Below are 24,893 nucleotides of genomic sequence, written 5' to 3'. Positions count from 1 at the left end.
ACAGTTAATTAAATAATTGGATAATTAATAAGGAGAAATGAATCGACTTGAATATCAAAGGACGTTTTCTGTAGATCCTTGAATTTACTATGAACAATGTTTCTCTACAATTTTATTTAAAGTCAATAATTGCTCAGTCGATTCCATAATTATCAAAAGGAGATTTGTCCATTTGGAATATTCGTGTAATTATTGAAATGACATAATGTCAACCTAAATAATTCAATTTTTATTGTCTAATGAATTGAAATAAATTCAATCAACATCGAAAGAATAAAAAGACAATAGATTTATGCAAAGAATTAATCTCTGTAATGCCAAATGAATTAAAAATATTTCATTATTTGTTTACAGAAAGCAATGAAAGAGCAGAATATCGAGCTGAAAGACATCGAGGTAAACCATCTGGGCACAGAGAATGAAAAGAAGGCACCGAGCTGACAATTGACCTTGAAAAATGATCTGTAAATACGAAAAAAAAATCTATTTTTCTTTTTTCTTTATTTTTAATTTCTCTGTAACTATAAATAAATGTTGAATGAAGTTGAAATAGAATATTTACTGAAAATGGAGACTATTATTCGCTCTTAATGGAAAAAATGGAAAAATACATGGAACAATACAAGAACATTGTTACAACTTTTTAACTTATTAGTGTGTAATTTTCCTTCTATTAATAATTTATGTTTAGTATTTAATCACTTCCACTGGACGCGTTGCTCTCTTCAGGCTCTTCTCCCTCACTGGACACTGACGATCCTTTTTTCCCCTTTTTCGTCTTTTTTTTGTCCTCCTGAACAACAAAATGACAGAAATTAATTCGAAAATTTGCAATAAAATTAATCCAACGAATGAAAACTAAAATATTTTGATGAAAACTTCCAATCCAACGGAAATTTTCAATTTTTATCCTTATTTCGGAGTCTCATTTCGTATATTGAATAATGTCATGAATTTAAATGAAATTTGCATGGATTTTGTCCCAGAATTGATTTTTAATACCAAAGTTTCAATTCAAAATTTTTCACTATCAATTTTTAAAGCGTTTCGCTAAAGATTTTCGAGAAAACGACCTATCAAAGAACTTTTTTCTCGAAATTTTTCCAGTTACAAAAAAAATCTGCTGTTTGTTTCTGATATCACTTCCTCTTACGATAATTACAAATTCAATAAATTGCTTATTGAACATTACAAATTAAAAATAAATTACCAGTCAGTTTATCCATGAATTAATCTCAAATTTCAATGATTTGATTTACAATTTGATTTATGATAAACTGTGTAATTCCCCATTTGTAGACTATTCTTGAATATGAAATCATTCAATTGCTCAGAGGTGTTTCTGTTAGAAATTTTCTCAATGATGCAAAAAAAAATCTCTCGCTTCCAAAATAATGACGAAATTAACTCACAGCTGCTGGGCGTTTCTCCCCTCCCTTCTTAGCTGGTTTCTTCTTCTCCTCCTCCTCCTCCTCACTTTCCTTATCACTCTCCTTATCAGATTTCTTTTTGCTTCCATCGCTGCTACTGTCGTCATCAGAAATGTACTCTTTACTCTTGAAGGAGCCAGGCTTCGCAGGAGAAAGACTCTCTTTCTTCGAATCCTTCTTAGTCTCTCGCTTCTTCTTCTCTGGTTTCTCTTTCGTTGCTTTGTCCTTTAAACTTCCACCAGTTGCCTCGAACTTCTTCATCGCTTCTGCGTACTCTTCCTTCAATTTTTGTGCCTTCTTCTCCCATTCCTGAATTAATTCAAAACGAGTAATGAGAATTGGAGATGTAGAAAATTAGGGTGTTTTTTGGGGTCCAATTTTTTTTCACGATGACATCGACATTTAGACGCGAAATACTAGAAAATCCTAGAATTTCCTGGAATATTGTCGAAGCAACTGAAGAGTGCATCGATGATGAAAGGGGTTCGTAGATAAATCAGTGGAGAAGTTTTTGTAAATTTTTAGGGTAATTTTACGATAAAATCACGCAAAATTAATGTAAAAACTGCCTCGCAGAAAACTGGTGGACAGGTGTGAAGTTTTTTATGATTTTCTAGAACCTTCCATGAATTTTCGGAGAAACGGCCATCTCAAATTATACAGGGGAGAGTGGGGCAAAATGAAACAGTCGAAAAACGACAGTTTAACGCAATTCAAGCAAAGCAAATTTTTTTAATGAATTTTTGTTTATCAATTTTTTTTTATTATTGAGAGTACTGACGAGAATAAGAATTTTTCCTTCAGTAGAGTGGAAAATTATTGAGAAATTTTGACGGGAGAAGATCTTGTCAACGGATTAATTGAAAAGAAAATGAAACAGCAAAATCCAAAGCCCAGAGTAGGACCAGGGGGAGCCCCAGAGGGAAAAAAAAGAAAATGTAATGCTGAATTTCAATCGAATGAAAGAAAAAAAGTGTAGTCGCCCTAATCTAATCAATTGAATTATAGATGAATCTTCACGGTTTACGATGAAAGTAGCGTCGGTTTTCTGTGACATTTTTTACATTTATTACGTAAATTACGGGTTTTTTACAATGTCGTGTAAAAAATTGCGGTTACCGACCGATGCCCAACTCTGGTAGTCGCTACGCTCTGTAGGGGTTTCGAATATCAATTATTTTTTCCCACGGCATGTTCTTTTCTACCGAATAGAAAATTATCATTCTCGTCAGTACTCCCAATCATAAAAAAGGTAATGAACAAGAAAGTTAATTTCAATAAAAGTCGATAAAAAAATGTTTTCAAGTGACAAATTAGGTTTTTTTTCTGTTAAAAATGATGAAAAGAATAGTTGAGACTCACGGATTTTCCCTCCAGTGTCTTCCACATTTCTCCACCCTTCTTGGCAATCTCGGTAACAGCGATTCCAGGATTATCCTGTTTAATCTTCTCCCTGGCGCTGTTCAACCACAGCATGAATGCTGTTGCAGGTCTCTTGGGCTTGCCCTCCTCCCTCTCCTTCTTCTTCTTCCTTGGCTTCCTCGGTTTCTCACTCACCTGTGAATATGAAAATGAATTTTCAATACTCATTGATGAATAATTCAGTGTCGAGAGGATGAAAGAGTATTTCATAAATAATTCATATAACTCATAAGATGATGATCAATAATAAAATGGTTTTTGCTCAAGTAAAATGCAAAATGTGTGAATAACCTTTTCTCCATTGATGGAAAACGTCATAATCTGAAGAAAATTTCAATTGACTCATCAACTAATCAATTATCTAGAGGATATATCAACAATTCCAATTTCACAGAATTTTTATTTTTCATAAAAAGATCACGATTTACAAGGACTCTATTCTTTGAATCTCTTGAAAACTGAATTGAATTTGAGTTTCCATTTTAAATCGTCAGGAAACTCTAAAAATTGTAATAAATTTGAAAGTCCACTTTCCGATAACAATTCATAAAATAACAGTCAAATTTTTCATTCAAAATGAATATCTTTTTCATTATCACTTGTTGAGGACGAGTTTCTGAAGGATGAAATGTTTTTTGACGTGGACACATCTATGTTTTCAATTTGGGGGGTCATTTTGGGAAACGGTCCTTATGTGCAGTGCCATTTATCTGAATTCTCGAAAATTCTAGACATTTGGAGGTAATTTGAGAATTTTCTTGAAATTAAAAAAAAATTCAAGGAGTCTCTAGAAAATTCGAGGGAATGCAAGGAGTTTCTAGGAAATTCGAGAAAGAAGGAAAGATCATGGACGTATCCACGTCCAATAACAGCTGCATCAAAGATACAGTCGTCTGCAATTTTTTGCTCCTGTGGATTAACTTTTTCTTCATTAACTTTAAATTTCCCGAAACTTTCATCTTGTAGAAATAGCGATACCCCCTTATTTGTCCTCCTCACAGTTACCTCTGCCCATCAAAAGCCCCAACTCACCGTTTTTGCACTCTTACTCTTCTTCTTCTCCTTCTTCTCCTTCTTTTCCTTCTTCTCACTGCCATCACTATCCCCCTCCTCGTCCGAGTCATCGCTAGTCCCAGGGTTGGAATCGTACTCCTCAGCGACATCGCTCTCAGCCTGATTAGGATTAAAGTCCTCGTCAGTGCTCTCATCCTCCTCGGAATCGCCAGCATCATCATCCCGTTCCTTGGCCTCAGCCTTCACCCTAGCCAGATAGGCATCAGGCTCAGCCTCTTGATCAGAGTCCCCAAAGTCGTTGTCGTAGGAAACCTTCTCCCCCTTTCCCCTGTTCTTCACCCTCAACTTCTTCGAGGTGATGAAATCAAATAGCTTTCCATACTCTTCCTTCTCGATGCTTGAGAACGTGTGGACAACTCCAGACGTCAATTCAATCTCAAAATCGAAACTTCTGGTACTTCCTCCACCTCTGGCGAAGTTCACAGAGGCAATTTCATCGAACCTGATGTGAATTGGGGGCTTGTGAACGTAAATGAAACCGCGCTCGAGAGGGTAGAGGTATCCAGCAGCTGCTTTGAAGGAACAACCGATTGCTGGGGTGCCTGAGTGTCCCACGAAATTACCGGGTCCCGTCAGTTTACGATTGATGATTACCTTCATTACCTTTCCAAGTACCTGTGAGAAATATCATTGCGCATTGGTCGTCAGTGAATATGTGGAAATGAGAAAATTAGGGTGAAGAGACCAATTCTATAAATAATAGAATGAAAACTGCCCGGATTGTTATCATTATCGATAGTAAAACTTATGTATAATCATGTGATGAAGTTTTTTTTCTCTCGAAATATCAACATTACAGCGAAAAAAAAATTAAATATTCGGGAGGTACAGTGCTGGGTGCGGTGGCGCTGCAATTTGCTAAGCATCAGTGACAAAGTGTTGTGGAGAAAAAAAAGAAGTTCTCTTCCGAAAGAGTCAAATGTGGGAAATAGCACAATATTTTCAGGAGGAGAATCACATTCCGAAGATTAAGAATCTATTTGGCATTGTATTTCTTCACATTCAATGAAACAAAATTCACATGTTTGTATAAACTGGATGGAAATTCTATATTCCTCCACACCGTCCATGTACTGGCCATCGACCGTCCATCTATTGGCCCTAATGTCCAGTTATTGGGAATTTGGACGATATTCCACATTTCCCTCATTTAATTATTCTTCTCTTCATTTCTTCCACTTCAAATTATTGTTTTTTTCTAATTCATATATTCTTTGAGGTCTAGAACTCATTTTTTATTCATTTAGCTACTTCATCGATTTTAAATCCTTTAATGAAGTTCAACATTTCCTTAATCGACCAGCTGTTGGCCTGTTTACTCTATCGTCATTTTTTAAAATTCTAATTCTCCTGATTTTTACGTTCTATAACAACAAATACCCTTTGAAATGGTATATGAATAGTTTCATTCACTTGACCAATTGTCATAGAAAAATCCAAATTAAGTAGAATTTACAATATACATAATGAAATTAAATGTTTGAATGAAAACTCCCATATGTTGATGAAAATTAGCTTTAATCGAGTAATTCTGGGGTCAATTTCAAAGTAATTTCATATATTGCAACCTGAGCACAAGATATCTCCCCAAATTTAAACAGAAATCAAATAAATCTTGTCATTATGAGGAAAAACAAGGAAATTTTCAAAACGTGACAATAATAATTGATCTAGTAGATGGAATAGATAATATTATTACTTAATTATTACTTGAAAAATTTGTTTCTCAAAAAATTCCCGAGTTTTTGAGAGTTTTTTCCGAAAGTTTTTCCCGAGTTTTTTTCCTCTTAACGAATTGTCCCCCTGTTGTTACATGAATTAAAAAATGATTACAGACCTCATAAGTTGGCCCCGATAAGTCCTTAGGCAATTTGTCCTCGTATCGGTCTTTGAGTTCTTTCTCAGTGAGCGGTAATTCGATGGACGTTTCCTCCTCCTGGTTGAACAGCAGAACGAGGTAGTGATAGCGAGTTTGACCTTGTTTGATGGGCGGGTCCAGGGAGACCACGAAGAACATTTGACGGCTGTCTTTGTGGGGCAGGAGGAAGAGACGTAATACTGTGGACATGGGGATCTTGTAGTCGAAGGTCTTTCCGTGGAGCTGGAAAAAGGACTGGAAGATCTTGATGTCGTAGCGACCTCGGGGCGTGAGGCACTGGATCTCCTTGAAGGTGGCGATCGCATCGCCAGAGACGGAAATCACTGAGGCTTTGTCCATCACCTAAATTACGAAGATTTGGTGGTGAAAAATTCTATTATATTCAATTGAATTCTCATTTCAATCTGGACTTACGGCCCGGGTGTACTATCTTTCGAATGTTATCTGGATTTTTTTTATCTTTCGTAATCCAAAATTGTCAATTGAGTGGTACATCGTGTAGAAATTCCCAAAAATTATGATAGAATGACAAAAAAAAATTGAAAAAATTCTAAACTTTTTGAAAGAGCGTTTTTAATTGAGATTCAGAATGAGTTGAAAAAAGTGGAAATTACAAATCAGTAGCGAAGCGGTAAAACGGTTTAAGTCGATTTCAGCTTTTGGTCAGTTTTCAATGAATATCTCGGAATGTAAGGCAAATAGTAAAATTTTCGTTATAACCTTGTTTGTAGAGCGAATTGAGATCTATGAAAAAGCTCACTATGAAAATTTCGCTATCTCCCTTGGATTCGGAGATATTCCTCAAAAAATCAGTAGAGAGCTAAGTTGACTTGAACCGTTTTACCGCTTAGCTACTGAAATATCCGATTCGCTGTGGCAAATTATCTATTAGCTGTCATTTTCCATAGTGGATAACAAAACACTAACTCCGCATGGGAAGTGACAGCTAGGTATCTCAATTTTCAAAACAGTGGTATGTAGTCATCTGCCATTTTTATGTGATAAAAGTGTGATTAAAAAATTCTCCAAAATATTACAACTTTTTTCAAAGAGCCTTTTCCGTAATTTTCAAAAAACTATTTTCTTGGCACAAGTAAGACTTGTTTGAGAACTTTGTCGTTTTTCTCTCAGTGTACCCCCAAAAGAATAGAAAAGCAACAATTTCCATCACCTGCTGGTGGAAAGCATCAACAGGATCTGTCTCCGCTGAGTCTGAAACTGGAATGTGGAAGCGCATCTCCATGAGGGAGACCGGGGCGTCGTCATTCTGGTGGAACTCGAGTGTCACCTCGTTCTTCCCGGTTGTGCACTGTGAGACGTTGTAGAGGGGCACCTCGAACGCGGTGTGATGACCAACGTCGAAAGACAGGACTGAACCAGTGAATTTAGCTGTCCCCCAGTTCCAGCCCTTCAGGGACAACTCCTTCTCCAGCATGTCCTTGTTGTAGTTCGTACTGAAGAACTTGGAGACCTTCTCCAGGTCGGCCTCCTTGAAGCCCCTGAATCGATGGAGAATTCCATTCTTCAGGAAAATTCGGAGTCCCCAGGTGCCCACGAACTTCTGGAAATTCACCATCTCCATGTCGTTGGAGGAGATCTGCTCGACTTTTCCAGTTTTTTGATTCTTGAAGTGAAGGGCTTGGTCGGTCAGCTTTAGACGACCTGGTATCTGTGGTAAAATATTTATGAAAAAAAATTGAACCGACAAAGTGTCGAGATAATATTAAATTGATTTAAGGGAAGGTTCAGCCCGGAAAAAAAACTTTTTCGTTTTTCGAAAAGAAAAATTAAAAATACCATCTTCCGCGTGATTGTTCCTCAGGAATCTGATTTTGTAGGTCATAATTGTCTCATAAGTTGATTGAGAAATCAACTTAACAAAAATCCCCAATGTATTTTAAAGAAATAGTTTTTTGAATATGATCTGAAATTTTCGCTCCGCAATTATGAAAAATGCGGCAGAAAATGCATTTTTTAATTTTTTCGTTCATCAAAATTTTTATTAATTTCTGAAGAAAAACATTTTTCTTGCCCAAATCTCTCTATATTGTAAAAATCCAAATCGATTTTTGGTGATGAAAATTTGGTACTCGAAATTAAGACTCCAAATTAATGGTCACAAGGGTCAAAATAAGGGTCACAAGGGCTATGAGGTTCAGAATAAGGGTCGCAAAATTCAGAATAAGGGTCACGAGGGTTGGAATTAAAGTCCGGAAGGTCACAAGGGTCAAAATAAGGGTCGTAAGGGTGAAAACAAGGGTCATGAGGGTCAGAATAAGGGTCACAAGGGTTGTGAGGTTCAGAATAAGGGTCACGAGGGTTGGAATAAAAGTCAGGAAAGTCACAAGGGTCAAAATAAGGGTCGTAAGGGTGAAAACAAGGGTCATGAGGGTCAGAATAAGGGTCACGAGGGTTGGAATAAAAGTCAGGAAAGTCACAAGGGTCAAAATAAGGGTCGTAAGGGTGAAAACAAGGGTCATGAGGGTCATAATAAGGGTCACAAGGGTTATGAGGTTCAGAATAAAGGTCGCGAAATTCAGAATAAGGGTCAAGAGGGTCGGAATAAGTCATGAGGGTCAGATTAAGGGTCAAAATAAGGGTCTATAAAAATTCAAAACGACTTCGGATGATGAAAATTACGGATTCGAAATTAAAATTCCAAAATTAAGGGTCAGAAATGAAGGGTCACGAAAATAAGTACATATTTAAACAAATAAATGAATAAATAAATAAACATAAATAAAGATAATTATCCTGAACCTCCAGGACAAGATTCCTCTTCAGTTAATGGGAATGAATGCAATTCATGGTACAGTAATAAAATAAAATAAACAAAAAACTCAAAAAAAATGTTAAAAGAATGAAATAACAAAGTGAGCTTACCATTGCGCCCTTAACCTCTGCAGTGATGTCCGGATACTCCAGGAAATCCATCTCGAGGATGTTTTTTCACGCCCTCGAGACCTCAAACTCTTCAGCAAGTCCTTGGCAACCTTTCGAAACTCACTTACCCCTCACGAAACCCTTCAGAAACGCCTTTATTCTATATTTTTTGAGGAAAAATCAGCGGTTGATGTTCTCCACACCGTTCAATCCCGCGTTTTGTTGCATTTTGTTCAGCTTCATTCAAACTCCCCCATCACCGAAAAACCGTAGAGCGTGGACTCTCGCGCTAGATCCGTCAGATGGCGCCACGGGCACTTTCCTTGTGGCCCCCTCGCCGCCATTGACATCAACTTCGCCTAGGGACTTGACCGTCAGGCCTCAGCAGCGCCAGCGGCGCAAGCAGGAGTTAGTGGCCCGGCCTGAGTTCTACTGACGGTCGATAAAACAGTATTCTTCCCACTTGTGCCCATGTGCACGTTTTCAAAAAAAAAACTTGAAAAAATATTCATTTTCATCACGCTGTGACGAAAAGTGAACTTTTCGGCACGCTCCGCGTGCCTAAAATTCCAATTTCTGCCACATTGTGATGAAAAATATTGTTCGTAACTCGTGAAAAAATGGTTTTTAGCTCGTGGGATTATCCCACTCGCCAAAAAACACTTTTTTGCACTCGTTACGAAATATACTATTTTTATGTTGGTCGGCTAAACACATGGGCGAAATTTGATTAATTTTTTATAATTCAAGAAATTATTATCAAACGTTATGAAATGCACTTCAATCATCGGCAAACGATTAGCAATCGATTCAATAAGTGCATTAATTGAAAATTTAATATCGGTCGGCTAAGCCCATGTCAATTTGGCAAGTTTTTTGTATTAATTATTCTACTTACCTTAAGTGTGTGAATAAAATATTCAGTTGACAGTATCCCGGAATCTTTATTCCACGGAAATACCCTCACATTTCCTACATCCTCGACTTTAAGATTTCCAGTAGTAGGGGAGGTTGGGGTAAAAAACGGACACTTTTGACTGGTTTTTAAATGTTAATGAAGGGTTGAAATGTTGATAAAATTTAATTACTTTTTTTTTCAATACAAAGAACAATTCTTTCCCTTTGTGACGAGCCTAAATTGACTTCAGCTGATAAATTTGTTTCTGAATTATGAATCATTAAAAAAAGTCTAGTGTCCACTTTATTACCCCACCCGCCCCTAGATTTAGATACGAGTCCGTAAAAGTGGTTTTTGACCCGTGGGAGGTGTAAGTGTTACCCTCCGAAGGGTCAAAGAACACTTTCCCCGCTAGTGCCAAACCCTATTTTTCATGAGAATGCGTGGAAAGTGCTATTATATGCGCACACGGGACGAAAAATGAATTTATTAAAATTTTCCAAAAGAGATTCTTTCGCAAAGAATTTTCTACTCTACAAAAAGCTCTTTTAGTATTTTTCTCAAAACCCCTTCCTCATTAAGATAATTGTAAAATTACCAAAGAGGTCGTAACTTTGTCACCCCCTTTTCTTAATTTCCCTATTATCTCTGCAATCATGCACTGTCCCGAAAAAGGTTAAAATAACTTTTTTGTAGAGAATTTTACGTTCCGGAAAAAATCTTTTATGCGATTTCATCATAAAAAAAAGAAAAATAAATGAAATAAAAAATGTTAATTAATTACTGCCATGTCCCAATGCTCATCACCGTTTTCCGCAATTATCTCGGTAATTATCCGCTCAACCAAAAAACCTCTCATGACCTTTTCCGTAGTAAATTTTCTACTCTACAAAACATCCTTATCAACTTTTCCTCCTAAACTCACCCCTTTCGAAAATAACCAAAACCCTCGCCAGCCCGCACCACCTCCCGGTAATTTCCCAATTATCTCATTGGTTACCCCCTCTGCCAAAAAATCTCAAAAAACCTTTTTTGCTCAGAATATTCCGCTCTACAAAAATTTTTTTTTGACATTTTCCACTAGACTCACCCCTTCTAGATGTTATTATCCCATTACTGGCATGTTCCAATGCTCATCACCGTTTTCCCCAATTATCTCGGTAATGATCCGCTCAATCAAAAAACCTCTTAGGACCTTTTCCATAGTAAATTTTCTGCTCTACAAAACATCTTTATCAACTTTTCCTCCCAAACCCACCCCTTTCTCAAATAATAACCAAAATCCTCCCCAGCCCGCACCACTTCCCTACAATTTCCCAATTATCTCACTAACTATCCCCTCTGCCAAAAAATCTCAATAAACCTTTTTTTCCCGAAATTTTCCGCTCTACAAAAAAGGTTTTATAACATTTTCCCCTACACCCATCCCTTCCCGAGTTATCTCCTAAAAACCCCCGAAGAAACATCCACTCGTCAGATGTCGCCTCAAGAGCTCGCGACTCCCTCGCTAACGAAGAAAACGACCTTTCCCCTCAGTTCTCCACCGTCCATTCACTCATTCGGGTGTACACGGTCGCATAATTATCTTCATAAAGTGCGATTCAACGGAACTGGCCTATTCCGGTGTCCCACCAACACACATTAACCCCAGTCCCTGCTCACCAGTCATTCACACATTTTATCATCCAACGAATTCGTGTGTCTGATGATCATTCAGTGGCTGTCGGGCCAGTTGTGCGTTGATATCAGCTCATGTGGGTGGGTCTGGAGTACTTCTGAATCACCTCCGAGGACCCTTGAACCATAAAAAACGTGCGACATCCGTTGATCAGTGGAAAAAGTGGTGAATTAATTTTTCAGTCGAGTCAATTCAACTTGAACATCGAGTTGTGGAGCTATTTCGGGCGTTTGTTTTTGTTTGGGGTGTTGTGAGGACTCGGCGGAGAGTGTCGATCGGTGGGAGGGGGTTGCTGGCTCCCGGGGGGATGTCAGGAAAGTTGTTGTGACAAGTGGAAAATTTGTTTTGAGGGGACATGGCCTCGATATCACTCCCGAGGGTTCTGCAGCAGAGGAAGACCTCTCTGGACCTTCAGCGTGAGCATTTCGAGAAGTTTCAGGTGAGATTTCGGAGATTATTCTTGAGGTTGAGGGATTTGTCGGGGAGGATTGGTCTTTCGAGGGTTTTTTCAAGGCGATTGTCGATTTTTCAAGCGGCGAAGTGGGAAATGGGGCCTGATAAGATGAGAGGGGGGAGGTGATAAGAGTAATGGATAAGTGGAATATTCATGATTTTTTCAGGAGCTTGAGGAATTCAGTCGCGAAACGGTAGAACTGTTTAAGGAGATTTTGACTATTGGCCAGTTTTCAATGAATATCTCGGAATGTAAGGGGGATAAGAAAATTTTTATCATGACCTTTTTTGTAGAGCGAGTCGAGGGCTTCAAAAAAGGTCATGACAACAATTTTGCTATCTCCCCTAGATTCGGAGATATTCATTGAAAACTGGCCATGAGAAATCAACTTAGTCGATTTTGACTATTGGTCAGTTTTCAGCGAATATCTCAAAATCTGAGGGGAATAGCAAAATTTTTGTTATAACAGTTTTTGTAGAGCGAGTCGAGAGCTACAAAAAAGGTAATTACGAAAATTTCGGTATCTCCCTCAGATTGGGAGATATTCCTCGAAAACTCAGATGAGAACTGACTCGACTTTTACAGTTGTACCGGTTCGCTGCTGAATTGTAAAGAACCTCTTGAATGTAAATGAGAATGAGATTTTCGGAGTAGGGGAGGGTGGGGTAAAATGAACACTTCTGACTTTTTTAAAAATATTCATAACTCAGAAACAGATTTACCTAGAAATTGTTTAAACTTTCCGAAACCTTATTTTCTTAGGCCTGAAATCGATTTCTGGTGAAATTCTTAATATGAATAAATTTGTTACGAATCCGAACAAATGATTCCCTGTAAATTTCCCTGAAATCGGAGGGGGGGGAGTGATACTATATATTTACCGATTTTTATCGTAGAAAATTAATTGTTTACAAATTGTTTCTAGAAAATGCTCGTAATTTAAAAAAAAATTGCAATTTTTAAATTATTTTATCAGTCTCCCTCAAAAAGTAAACTTTCGAATTTTTTTCAGATTTTTGGAATGTTTTGTAACGGTTCAACATCGAGATTCAAATTCAGAGCTGTAAAGTGTAAATAATAAAATAATTGTAAAATATCTGTAAACTTGGGGTCAACCCTGGCTGAAATGAAAGGTCTGATGTTAGACTACAAAAGTAGAAAAGCATTTCACTGGAGAAAAAATAGTCAAAGTACTTGGATATCCTCAAAAATAATACTTTTTATCTTCTCCGACTCAACTGTAAAATGATCCCCCCTGACAAATTATGAATATTCAGCGTTATTCACATTACATTTTACACAGAATTATTTTTTTAAACATTCGTGGTTTATGAATAAATAATTGAAATTGTTTAAACTTTCCGAAACCTTATTTGTTTAGGCCTGAAATTGATTTCTCATGAAATTCTTAATATGAATAAATTTGTTACGAATCCGAACAAATGATTATCGTAGAAAATTAATTGTTTACAAATTGTTTCTAGAAAATGCTCGTAATTTTAAAAAAATTGCAATTTTGAAATTATTTTATCAATCTTCCTCAAAAAGTAAACTTTCGAATTTTTTTCCGATTTTTGAAATGTTTTGTAACGGTCCAACATCGAGATTCAAATTCAGACCTGTAAAGTATAAATAATAAAATAATTGTAAAATATTTGTAAACTTGGGGTCAAACCTGGCTGAAATGAAAGCTCTGATGTTAGACTACAAAAGTAGAAAAGCATTTCACTGGAGAAAAAATAGTCAAAGTACTTGGATATCCTCAAAAATAATTAATACTTTTTATCTTCTCCGACTCAACTGTGAAATGATCCCCCCTGACTCATATTTCACCTGATCATCCGACTAATTAATGCATGAATTATAACCCAAGTGATGTGTCATGTTTCCAGTAACCTGCATGTGGATCTAACAGCCGACTAACAATGATCTGTTGAATTTCCAAGCAGATCTGAAGCTTCAGCACGACTTGGATGACCAATTTTTATCGATTCCACGATTGATAGGGCCAACTGCAAATTTTTATGACACTCTAACACAATTGTTGAGGATTTTTATTGTTCGTGGGCAATTTTCGGGTATTTCTAGCCACTAACCATGAACAGTGTCCCACCAGTCTCTGGTAAAATGCTCCAGCAACAGGTGAGATGTGATTTGTTATTTTTGTATGTAGAGTTGTGGAATTTTTCATTCATGTCTTGCAGTTTTTTCAGGTCATTGGAGATTTAATGGGGTTTTTCATTGGCTTTGTTTCAGAATATTGCCATCTCCAAGGCTGTCAATCCCACCGAGACGCCGGTCAAGGAGAAACATGTGCGCAGTATCCTTTTTCTGTGAAGAAAGTATTTCTTGAAGAATTTTTTGCTGGGTTTTCGTGGACAGGATGAGATGATTTTTAGACGAGAGTGGAAGGAGTAATTGGAAAAATGAAGTTTTTAAATAAGACCCGTGTGTGGGGTAAATAGGGCGGCTGGGCGGTTCAGGAAATGTTGAACTTCATTAAAGGATTTGAAATCGATGAAGTAGCTGAATGAATGAAAAATGAGTTCTAGACATGAAAGAATATATAAATTCGGAAAAAACAAAAATTTGAAGTGGAAAAAATGAAGAGAAGAATAATTAGAGAGGGAACTCTTCGCCCTAATGAAGAGATTTACTCGGTTCCATTCGGAAGCAAAAGCAATCAAGATCACGTTCGAAAGATAATACAATCATTTACTAAAGTTCTGAAACAAAATACATAGGATGGAAGGTCAGATGGTTTCAGAACTTTAGTAAACCACTGTACACGCAGGTGTTAAATTTTGAATTTTCAATGTTAAAATCTCTTGAAGTTCTGAAAAAAAAATTCCCAAAAGTTTACCGAAAACTTCAGGCCCGGGAGTACTATCTTTCGAATGTTATCTGGATTTTTTTTATCTTTCGTAATCCAAAATTGTCAATTGACAATGTTGAGTGGTACATCATGCAGAAATTCCCAAAAATTATGATAGAATGATGAAAAAAAATAGAAAAAATTCTGAACTTTTTCAAAGAGCGTTTTTAATTGAGATTCAGAATGAGTTGAAAAACGTGGAAATTACAAATATCTGATTCGCTGTGGCAAATTATCTATTAACTGTCATTTTCCATGGTGGATAACAAAACACTAACTCCTCATGGGAAGTGACAGCTAGGTATCTCAATTTTCAAAACAGTGGTATGTAGTCATCTGCTATTTTTATGTGATAAAAGTGTGATTAAAAAATTCTCCAAAATATTACAACTTTTTTCAAAGAGCCTTTTCCGTAATAAATGTCTGTGTGCAGTGTGGGAAAAGATTTACGAAATCAGTCTTCCCCCTGCATGATATTGGGTGACAGGCCGCCATTTGTCACCGTAAATCAGATACATTTTTCAATTTCTTGTTATTCAACTTATTCTGAATACAAATTAAAAATGCTCTTTGAAAAAATTAAGAATTTTTTCTACTTTTTTTTAATTATCTCTCTATATAATAAAAAAATAAGAGGGAAAATTCAGGAGACCCATAAATTCAGGCGACGCTTAATATAAGGGTCACGAAATAGGGTCAGACATAAGGGTCAAGAACAAGGGTCAGGGACAAAGGTCAGATATAAGGGTCAGGAACAAGGGTTATGGGGATAGAAGGGTCATAAATTCTAATGGGGATGTAAGGTTCATAAGGGTTATGTCGAATATAAATGGAGTTTCAGAATATATACGAATGGATGGAAAATATTGAGTGGTTTGAGTGGGGTATTCTATTTGATGGCCAATGAATGTATTTCACAATAGAATTTTAACAATGAAAGTATTGAACAAACCCCCATGGTCATACCCGCATAGCCACACAGGAGGGGGCGAAGCCCCCCCCGGGATTGGCGAGCGAAGCGAGCAGGGGGCGTAGCCCCCTAGTTCATTCATAATTTTTCAAAACTTCTGCATGATGCAGGACTCAATCGACAATTTCCGATGACGAAAGATGAAAAAAAACATGGAGATAACGTTCGAAAGATAGTACACCCGGGCCTTCAATCCAAAAATTCTCCCCTAAACCCGACAAGAAACCACTAAACAATGAGGTAATGATTCTCTCTCAACGACTACCCCGAAACCTCTGAAAAATCCTTAACAAACCCACCACCCAGGCGCGATAATCGGCACATACCAAGAGAAGAGTGGCACAGTATTCTGGACATTTGTGCTGCGCCAGCCGCTGCAGGAGCACCGAATCGTCGCCTGGAAGTTCTGTCACGTTCTCCACAAAGTCCTGAGGGAGGGCCACCCCCGAGTGATCCCGGACTCCCAGCGCCACAAGAAGAGGCTCGAGGACCTCGGGAAGCTCTGGCAGCACCTGCGCGAGGGCTATGGCAAGCTCATCCACCTCTACATTCGCCTCTTGATCACAAAACTGGAGTTTCACAACCGAAATCCAGGGCTGCCTGGCAATCTCCAGGTGACGACAGAGGAGCTGGAGGCGATCGGTGAGAACGACATCAACATTTACTTCCAGATGTCGGTGGAGATGTTTGATTACATGGACGACATCCTGAACCTCCAGAGGGCAGTCTTCGGGTCTCTCGACCTCTCCAGATCTAACTCGATGACGCCCTGTGGCCAGTGTCGACTGGCACCACTGATCCCCTGCATTCAGGATGCCTCGCAGCTGTACGACTACTGTGTGAAGATACTTTTCAAACTCCATGGGGCTCTGCCTGCCGATACACTGCTGGGACACAGGGACAGGTTCTCCAAACAGTTCCAGGAGCTCAAGACTTTTTATAATACTATTAAACACATGCAGTACTTTAAGCATCTCATCACCATACCTGGATTGCCTGAGGTGAGTGGGGTGTCAGCTCCCGATGGGGAGAGGTGACCAATGTTTTTTCCATGAATTTTTATCGACTAGGGTGAACAACCCGATTGCAGGACGGTTAACCCCTCACGTACGGCGTCGATACCATGCATTGACCCATATAGAGCTGTGGGACACCCTCGATTTTCAGACGTGTACCGACCACTCGCGTTCTAATGCGTAATTATTGATTTAAACAATAAAATATGATCACTAAACGTCAAGTAACCCATTTTTAATTAATTTTAGGCATTGGAATTATTTATTATTGACAATTGAATTGTTCAAATCGCCTTAGCACCCAAACTAGGAAGTACAGACGAAAATTTTCAAATCTTGAATCATTTAGAATTTAATAAGGAATAATTTTTATCTATTATCGATTTGACGTATCTCTCGTAGATTCCGAGATATGAGCAATAAACTAGTTACGCGTGGTGGGCTTGAGAGCGCTGTGTTGGGTCACGCAACTCTTTCCTTGTTCATATGTCGAAAACTGAAGATGTACGAAATTGATAAAAAACAAAAATTATTGTTTATCAAATTCTAAATGATTCGTGATCCGAAAATTTTCGTATATCTTGCATAGTTTGGGCGCTAGGGCGATTTGAAGAATTAAATTGTCGATAATAAATAGTTGCGACGCCTACAATTGATTGGAAATTAGTTACGTGACATTCCGTGATCATACTTCATTGTTCAAGAAAAGAATTACGCATTAGTCGCTCGGTCAATTTAAAAGCGCTTTTTTGGGGGTCCCGCAGCTCTTATAAGCTTGTCCTATCGGCCGGGGCCTTCAAGAATGTTTTAATTAGACAAAAATGATTTGAAGTGAAAATAACAAAACAGAGAATAATTAAATTAGGAAATAGTTGAATGCAGCTGAAGCCCCTAAATTCCTGTTCGAAAGTCTGTTATCATGAATTGTGTTGAATCCCATGAATTGATGCATTCTCCTGTTACAGAATCCACCAAACTTTTTGATACAATCAGAATTAAGGACCTACGTTACACCAGTCGTCGTTCTACCTCAGGAAGACCCAATTGATAATGAAAGTACTGTTGACAGTCTTATTGACACGTCAGACACAACGTCCATAACTGGGGATCAATTCGACTCGGCTGGAAATGGAACTATTTCCCCAGAGAGTCGTCACGAAAGGTATAAACAATATATTTTTATTTATTCATCTCTTTGGCGTTATAAATGTTTTTTTTTGTTTTACACCTGTGTGGCCCTCCTCCTCTCCTTAATAATTATAATTAGATAACATCAATTATATAAGATTTCTTTTAAATTCATATTTTTCCCAATTTCCTTCATTTTAACTCTGTTTTAAGGCCCGGGTGTACTATCTTTCGAATGTTATCTGGATTTTTTTTATCTTTCGTAATCCAAAATTGTCAATTGAGTGGTGCATCATGTAGAAATTCTCAAAAATTATGGTAGAATGATTAAAAAAATAGAATAAATTGTGAACTTTTTCAGAGAGCGTTTTTAATTTAGATTCAGAATGAGTTGAAAAAAGTGGAAATTACAAATATCATTCGCTGTGGCAAATTATCTATTAGCTGTCATTTTCCATGGTGGATAACAAAACACTAACTCATGGGAAGTGACAGCTAGGTATCTCAATTATCAAAACAGTGGCATGTTGTCATCTGCCATTTTTATGTGATAAAAGTGTGATTAAAAAATTCTCCAAAATATTACAACTTTTTTCAAAGAATCTTTTCCGTAATAAATGTCTCTGTGCAGTGTCGGAAAATATATATGAAATCAGTCTTCCTCCTGTATGATATTGGGTGACAGGCCGCCATTTGTCACCGTAAATCAGATACAATTTTCAATTTCTTGTTATTCAATTTATTCTGAATATAAATTAAAAATGCTCTTTGAAAAAATTAAGAATTTCTTCTACTTTTTTTTGATTATTCATTCATAATTTTTTAAAAGTTCTGCATGATGCAGGACTCAATTGACAATTTCAGATGACGAAAGATGAGAAAAAACATCGAGATAACGTTCGAAAGACAGTACACCCGGGCCTTAAATTAGTTAAGATCGATATGTATACTTTTTTTTATTCAACAGTACGAAAAAGGAATAGAACAAAAGTCTACGCTTCACATTTTGTCGACACAGACCGACGTTACGAAAAATTATGAATTAAATTTATCTTTTCAGGGAGCATTATTATGCACAAGAAGCGATGATGCAGGAACATGAGAGACAGAGAGAAGAACTGCAGTTCTTAGTTCGTGAACATCAGAGACTCGTCGAGGAAATGAAGCAACATATGAGAAAAGTGGATCCTGAAATTGCTCTCAAGGTGAATACATGGATACATCATTTCATTGCTTCAAACCTGTTAGAAAAAGATTAAGTATGAGATAAATTTGTGAATATTGTCGAACGGAGTTTATTGAATTTCATTAAATTAAATTAAAGCAATCTCTTAAATAAATTTTACAGGCGAAATAGAATTTATCAATTTCGTTTGCGTATTGTTAGTTACAAACACAAAGATTGTTAATTTACACAGAAAAAAGTTTCTAATTTCTGATCAGTTGAAATTTTCACTCATTTTTAGCAAATTTTGCTTAAAAATTAGAAAAAAGAGTTCTAATTCGCAGTAATTTTTACATAAATCTAATTTTGCTATTTTTGTGATTTTTCATTGTTCCTGACTTGAACATGGTCCGAAGGAATTTTAATAACTTGACAAAATTTGGTCAACAACGTCAATTTCATTGGAACACAAAGGAAAAAATTTACACAGAGAAAGAAGTCTCTAATGTTCAGTAAAAAGCTCTGAATTACAGTTGAAATATTAATTATTTTGAAAAAAAATCCGTAAACGAAAAGATGAATAGGAATACGAAAGTTAATGATTACTCCCATTCATTTTATATCAACACTACTTCTATTAATTCTATCATTTTCTAAATTGAATCCAATTTCAGGATCAGGAATTGATGAAGCAGAGACACCTCAATGATGCATTAGGAAAGCAAAATGCTGAATTAATACTAAAAGTTCATGAACTCGAAGGTAAAATCTATTAAAACACAATTTTGTGATTGAATCGTGAGTCAAATGGATGATTAACTCAATCCGATTTTTTCAAAAATGCTTCGCAGAAAAAAATCGTTTACTGGATGAGAAGTTTCAAAAGCTGAAGGAAGTTTATGCCAAACTTCGAGAAGAACATATCAGTTTAATACGAAAGGTGAGACATTGTCGATTTTTTTATCAGTTTGAGATTAGATAAGAGACTTCGATGGATATCTCTATTACAAAACATCGGCCTTTAATAAAGGCCAGGAGATAATTCTGTTTCCTAACAGGTGTTTTCTACTATTCAGACTAAAAATTAGAGTCACCCGAAATGTTATGATTATGAATGATGACGATATTTCCAATTTTCAACCGTTTTCCATTATTTTTAACAAATAGGGGGCTACGGCCGTTTTGAGCCTCATTATACGTCCCGTGACCCTTAATCTGACCCTCGTGACTCCTATTCTGACCCTCATGACCCTTATTCTTACCCTTGTGACCCTTATTCTGACCCTCATGACCCTTAATCTGACCCTCATGACCTTTATTCGGACCTTCATGATCCTTATTCGCACCCTCGTGACCCTATGACCATTATTTTTACCTTCGCGACCCTTGTGACCCTTAATTGTGAAGTCTTAAATTCGGGTACCAAATTTTTATCACCAGAAGTCGATTTGGATTTTTCCAATATAGAGATTGAGACTCTTGTGACCCTTAGACACTTATTTAAACCCTTAATCTGACCCTCGTGACTCCTATTCTGACCCTCATGAACCTTATTCTGACCCTCGCGACCCTCATTATACCCCTCGTGACCCTTATTTTGAGCCTTAATTTCTGACCCTTAATTTTAGAGTCTCATTTCGGGCACTAGATTTTTGTCAGCAGATGTCGATTTGGATTTTTCCAATATAGAGATTGAGACTCTTGTGACCCTTAGACACTTATTTAAACCCTTAATCTGACCCTCGTGACTCCTATTCTGACCCTCATGAACCTTATTCTGACCCTCATGAACCTTATTCTGACCCTCATGAACCTTATTCTGACCCTCATGAACCTTATTCTGACCCTCATGAACCTTATTCTGACCCTTGTGACCCTTAATTGTGAAGTCTTAAATTCGGGTACCAAATTTTTATCACCAGAAGTCGATTTGGATTTTTATAATATAGAGAGATACTAAATTCTAATGGAAAATGGTTAAGATCAAGAGTCACAACGTTAAAGGTCACAAGGGTCAGATTAAGGGTTTAAATAAGTGTCTAAGGGTCACAAGGGTCTCAATCTCTATATTGGAAAAATCCAAATCGACATCTACTGACAAAAATCTAGTGCCCGAAATGAGACTCTAAAATTAAGGGTCAGAAATTAAGGCTCAAAATAAGGGTCGCGAGGGTCAGAATAAGGATTATGGGGGTCAAACTTCCATTCGGAAGCAAAAAGTGGGAAATATAAAATTAGTAAAGCTGTAAACCAAAGAAAACCTCTCCTAAAATCAAGGGTTTTTTTTCTTCAATAAATAAATTGAATTGAAATTATTCCCCCCAGAAAGCAGAAGTGGACAAGCTCCTGGGGTCCACCCGTCTCTCCCTGGAGCAGTCAGACCGTCGGTTCCAAGAAGTAAACCTGCGACTGGCGGAGGTCCTCCAGGGTCAGGCAACGGCCTCTCAAGAAGCAGAACGAGTCGCCCAGGCTCGCTCTGAACTCCTGGAGGTCCAAATCCAGTTCGATCGTCTCAAGAACGAGAACGTCGCCCTTCTGGCTAAGGTTGACTTCATCTCCTCGGAGAAAGCCCTAGCTGAGGGTGACCTGCATGATCTCCTGTCCCAGAAGGAGGAGCTCGACACGAGAATAGCTGAGCTCACCTCAGACCTGGAGAGAACAAGAGTCCAGTCTAAGAGAGACTCAGACTCTGCTCTGATCGAGCTGATCTTGAACTCCATTTCCTCAGCAGAGCAGCTCCTGGTGACAACCTCCGTTACCATCGAGAGCCCCTCGATTGCTGCCCTGACGTGCACCCCGGATTACCTGGAGAGCCAGAGGCCTCCAGCCCTGCAATCCCTCTCGGATCTGGAGACGAGTTACAAGGTCTATCAGGAAAAATCGACAGAAGGAAAACAGCTGATCAAGGCCTCTCTGAATTTTGCCTATCACCTGTCCTTGTACCTCATTCACGCCAAGTCAACCTCCAACACCTCCACGGACATCACGATCGATGACAAATTGACTGATGAGTGCAAAAAATTGTCAACAGCTTCGGTTGCCCTTCTGCAGATGATCAAGAGCAAGGCGCAGACGACTGAGGATCAATTCAAGGTGATTAGGGATCAGCTGGAGGTGATCTCTGGGCTCGCTAATGGTCTTGCCAAGGCTAGGGGGGATGTGGAGAGGATTGGAGACATGGTCGAGAGCGAATTGCAGGTAAGAGGGCTCAATGGGATTTCGGAGAAGGGTTTCTGGGTTGAAGTGGGAATATTTGAAGTTGGAAAATCTATCGTACTAAAAGCTAACTAGTCAAAAATCCTGGGGATAAGGGAGATTTTCAGTTGTTTTGTGAAATTTTTCCCCTAACAAATTGAAGTAAAGTTCTGATTTTCAGTCATTTTTACTTTATTATAGTTTAATTGAAGTTCAATTGAGGCATTTTTTTTTTAACTTAAGGAAATCTTGACTCTGGAGTTGGAAATTTTTGGATTGTTGAACTCGGATTTTTCATTCAAAACATTCTCGTTTTTTAAATTGAATTTTTCAAAGTATGATCTGAAACATTGACTCAATTAATGCTGCATTACGTTTGTAATGGGGAATTATGGATTCTAGAAATTTATGCCTTTGGAATATTCTTAGTTTACAAAAGGAAATGTTCTAAATTGACATAGAAAAAAACAATTCTTGTTTCTAGCGAAAATTGCTGAATTTTAAAACTTTCTCGTACGGTAATCTAACGAAAAAACAAATCCTGGAAATAAGGGAAGTTTTCACTTCTTATCAACATCTCTTGAACTTTATTGATAATTTTCACTTATTAAAATTGAACTTGAAATTTTTTTATTAAAATTAAACTTATAAAATGGTCCTCTAGAAACCAAAGAAAATTTCTGATTTTCAGTAATCTTTATGTGAATCTAGTGTAATTAAAATTCAATTGAAGCACTTTTTTTTACTCAAGGAAATCATAGTTTTAGAGTTTTCAATTTTTAGGTTGTTGGGGTAGGAACCGTGGGATTTTTTAAATTAAAACCTGCTCGTTTCTGAATTGGATTTTTTTTCCTGTTTTGAAATCAATCTACTGATTTTTATAAATGCTTTGTCTTCCAAAGTATATGATCTAACACATTGACTCAATGAATGTTGAATTGATTGTTGACTTAATTATTACAGAGGTTTATGCTGTTTGGAATGTTCTTAGTTTACAAACAAAATGCCCTCAATCGACAGAGAAAAAAAATTCTTGTTTCTGGCAAAAATCTCGCAATGTTAAAACGTTTTCGAAATCTACTGTTTTTCTATTACTGAAATGTATCGAGAAAAGAATTCTGGAAATAAGGGAAATTTTTATTTATTTTAACAAAACTGTCGCCTACAATCCAAGAAAATTTCTGATCGTCCGTAATTTTTACTTGAATCTAGTATAATTGAACTTGAATTGAGGCACATATTTTCTTATTTTATCGAAATGTCGATTCTGCATTCAGAACTTTTATTTTTTAATTTACAACTTTTGGATTTTTGAAATATAAACCTTTGGAATTCGTCAATCAAGATCGTCCTCGTCGTTGAATTGATGATTTTTCCTGTTCTGAAATTAATCTACTCATGTCTATAAATCCTTTATTATTCAAACTGCATCACCTAAGAAATTGACTCAATTAAAATTAAACAAACTGTTCAATTATCCCAGAATCTCTTATCTCTGTCGAATTTTCATTTTTTCATTTTTATTCTAAGAACTCAAAGCTTCTTATTAACAGTTCAGCCCTGTCCCCCGTTGACATTTCCGCATGTACCAAGTCACCGTCTAATTCCCACATTTTAATTACAGGGAATGGACAAAGCCATTGAGGAAGCAGCAGCCAAGATCCAGGAGATGTTGAACAAATCCCGAGCTGGTGACTCTGGCCTGAAGCTCGAAGTGAACGAAAAAATCCTGGACTCTTGCACCGAGCTGATGTCGTGCATTAGGAAGTTGGTGAAGAAGTCTCGACTCCTGCAGACTGAGATCGTTGCTCAGGGCAAGGGAACAGCCTCTGCCAAGGAATTTTACAAAAGAAATCATCAGTGGTCCGAGGGCCTGATTTCCGCTGCCAAAGCCATTGGAATGGGTGCGAAATTCCTTCTGGAAGCTGCTGACAAGGTTGTTGGGGGCGATGGGAAGTTCGAACAGCTGGTGGTGGCTTCACAGGGCATTGCTGCGTCCACTGCGCAGCTGGTGGTGGCTAGCAGAGTCAAAGCTGAGAGGAATTCCAGTAATCTTGGGGGCTTGACGCAGGCCAGCAGAGAGGTCACTCAGGCCACTGCTGGGGTTGTGGCGACTGCCAAGAGCTGCAGCCAGATGGTGGAGGAGAGCGAGGATCTGGATATGGGGGGGCTCAGTCTCCATCAGGCCAAGCGACTGGAGATGGAGGCGCAGGTGAGGGTGCTGGAGCTCGAGCAGGCACTGGAGACTGAGAGGCTCAAGCTTGCTGCCTTGAGGAGGAGGCACTATCAACTTGCTGGGGATATCTAAGGGCTGGCTGGAATCAGGTGAATTACTGTAATTATTTTTGGGGGAGAGAGGGGGGGCAAAATGAAAGGATATTCCAGCAAAAAAAATACTTTCATCAACTTTAGTTTATTAATTTTTTTTATTACTAGAGAGGCGCGCTACGCGCGCGTATGGTATTGCATGTGGCGCTATAATATGATTTTTCGTTTGGTTTTATTGTATTTAGAAAAAAAGAATATATATATATCCGAATAAACCGGTGACAAAAAACGTTACATTGGATTTTTTTATAATAGATTGAGAGTACTGATGAGAATAATAATTTTTCAGTGAGTAGAATGGAAAATTATTGAGAGGTTTTGACGGGAGAAGATTTTGTCAATGGATTAATTGAAAAGAAAATGAAACAGCAAAATTCAAAGTCCAGGGGAAGGCCCAGGGGGTGACCCAGAGGGGGAAAAGGAAAATGTGATGCTGAAGTTCAATCGAATGAAAAAAGAAAAGTGTCGTCGCATGTTCTTTTCTACCGAATAGAAAAT

General features: G+C 37.6%; 2 protein-coding genes across 3 annotated transcripts; one reads left to right on the top strand and one right to left on the bottom strand.

Moving 5' to 3' along the window:
* Positions 1-557: 557 nt before the first annotated feature.
* Positions 558-8,931, bottom strand: LOC107036700 (FACT complex subunit Ssrp1). Its single transcript, XM_015254826.1, has 7 exons — positions 8,689-8,931; positions 6,977-7,474; positions 5,764-6,147; positions 3,885-4,541; positions 2,793-2,987; positions 1,413-1,739; positions 558-793 (listed from the first exon to the last, which is right to left on the bottom strand). The coding sequence occupies exons 1-7, from the start codon at positions 8,737-8,739 to the stop codon at positions 695-697; spliced, it is 2,211 nt and encodes a 736-aa protein (XP_015110312.1). The 5' UTR covers positions 8,740-8,931; the 3' UTR covers positions 558-694.
* A 2,210-nt stretch (positions 8,932-11,141) lies between these two features.
* On the top strand, positions 11,142-24,619 carry LOC107036576 (huntingtin-interacting protein 1). Of its 2 annotated transcripts, none has more exons than XM_015254616.1 (9): positions 11,142-11,703; positions 13,975-14,038; positions 15,870-16,564; positions 17,545-17,741; positions 18,768-18,912; positions 19,547-19,634; positions 19,724-19,812; positions 21,198-22,070; positions 23,692-24,619. In XM_015254616.1, the coding sequence occupies exons 1-9, from the start codon at positions 11,620-11,622 to the stop codon at positions 24,373-24,375; spliced, it is 2,919 nt and encodes a 972-aa protein (XP_015110102.1). In that variant the 5' UTR covers positions 11,142-11,619; the 3' UTR covers positions 24,376-24,619. The 2 variants fall into 2 exon arrangements, with proteins under 2 accessions (XP_015110102.1, XP_015110103.1); XM_015254617.1 differs by lacking the exon at positions 11,142-11,703 and adding an exon at positions 13,842-13,860.
* The last annotated feature ends 274 nt before the right edge of the window (positions 24,620-24,893 follow it).

This window comes from Diachasma alloeum, unplaced genomic scaffold (genome assembly GCF_001412515.2).
Source record: "Diachasma alloeum isolate Michigan unplaced genomic scaffold, Dall2.0 Dall_scaffold_00210, whole genome shotgun sequence".
NCBI lineage: Eukaryota > Metazoa > Arthropoda > Insecta > Hymenoptera > Braconidae > Diachasma > Diachasma alloeum.
The sequence above is the reverse complement of the archived record's forward strand: the minus strand, read 5'-3'. Positions and strand labels throughout refer to the sequence as shown.

Bases quoted from the DNA above. Each gene is read 5' to 3' on its own strand.
- LOC107036700 (XM_015254826.1), bottom strand. From the start codon at position 8,739: ATGGATTTCCTGGAGTATCCGGACATCACTGCAGAGGTTAAGGGCGCA. The intron at 6,148-6,976 runs GTGATGGAAATT...TTCGTAATTTAG, and splicing joins TTGATGCTTTCCACCAGCAG to GTGATGGACAAAGCCTCAGT. The intron at 794-1,412 runs GTGAGTTAATTT...TTTGTTGTTCAG, and splicing joins GGGAGAAACGCCCAGCAGCT to GAGGACAAAAAAAAGACGAA.
- LOC107036576 (XM_015254616.1), top strand. From the start codon at position 11,620: ATGGCCTCGATATCACTCCCGAGGGTTCTGCAGCAGAGGAAGACCTCT. The intron at 16,565-17,544 runs GTGAGTGGGGTG...CTCCTGTTACAG, and splicing joins CCATACCTGGATTGCCTGAG to AATCCACCAAACTTTTTGAT. The intron at 19,635-19,723 runs GTAAAATCTATT...AATGCTTCGCAG, and splicing joins AAAAGTTCATGAACTCGAAG to AAAAAAATCGTTTACTGGAT.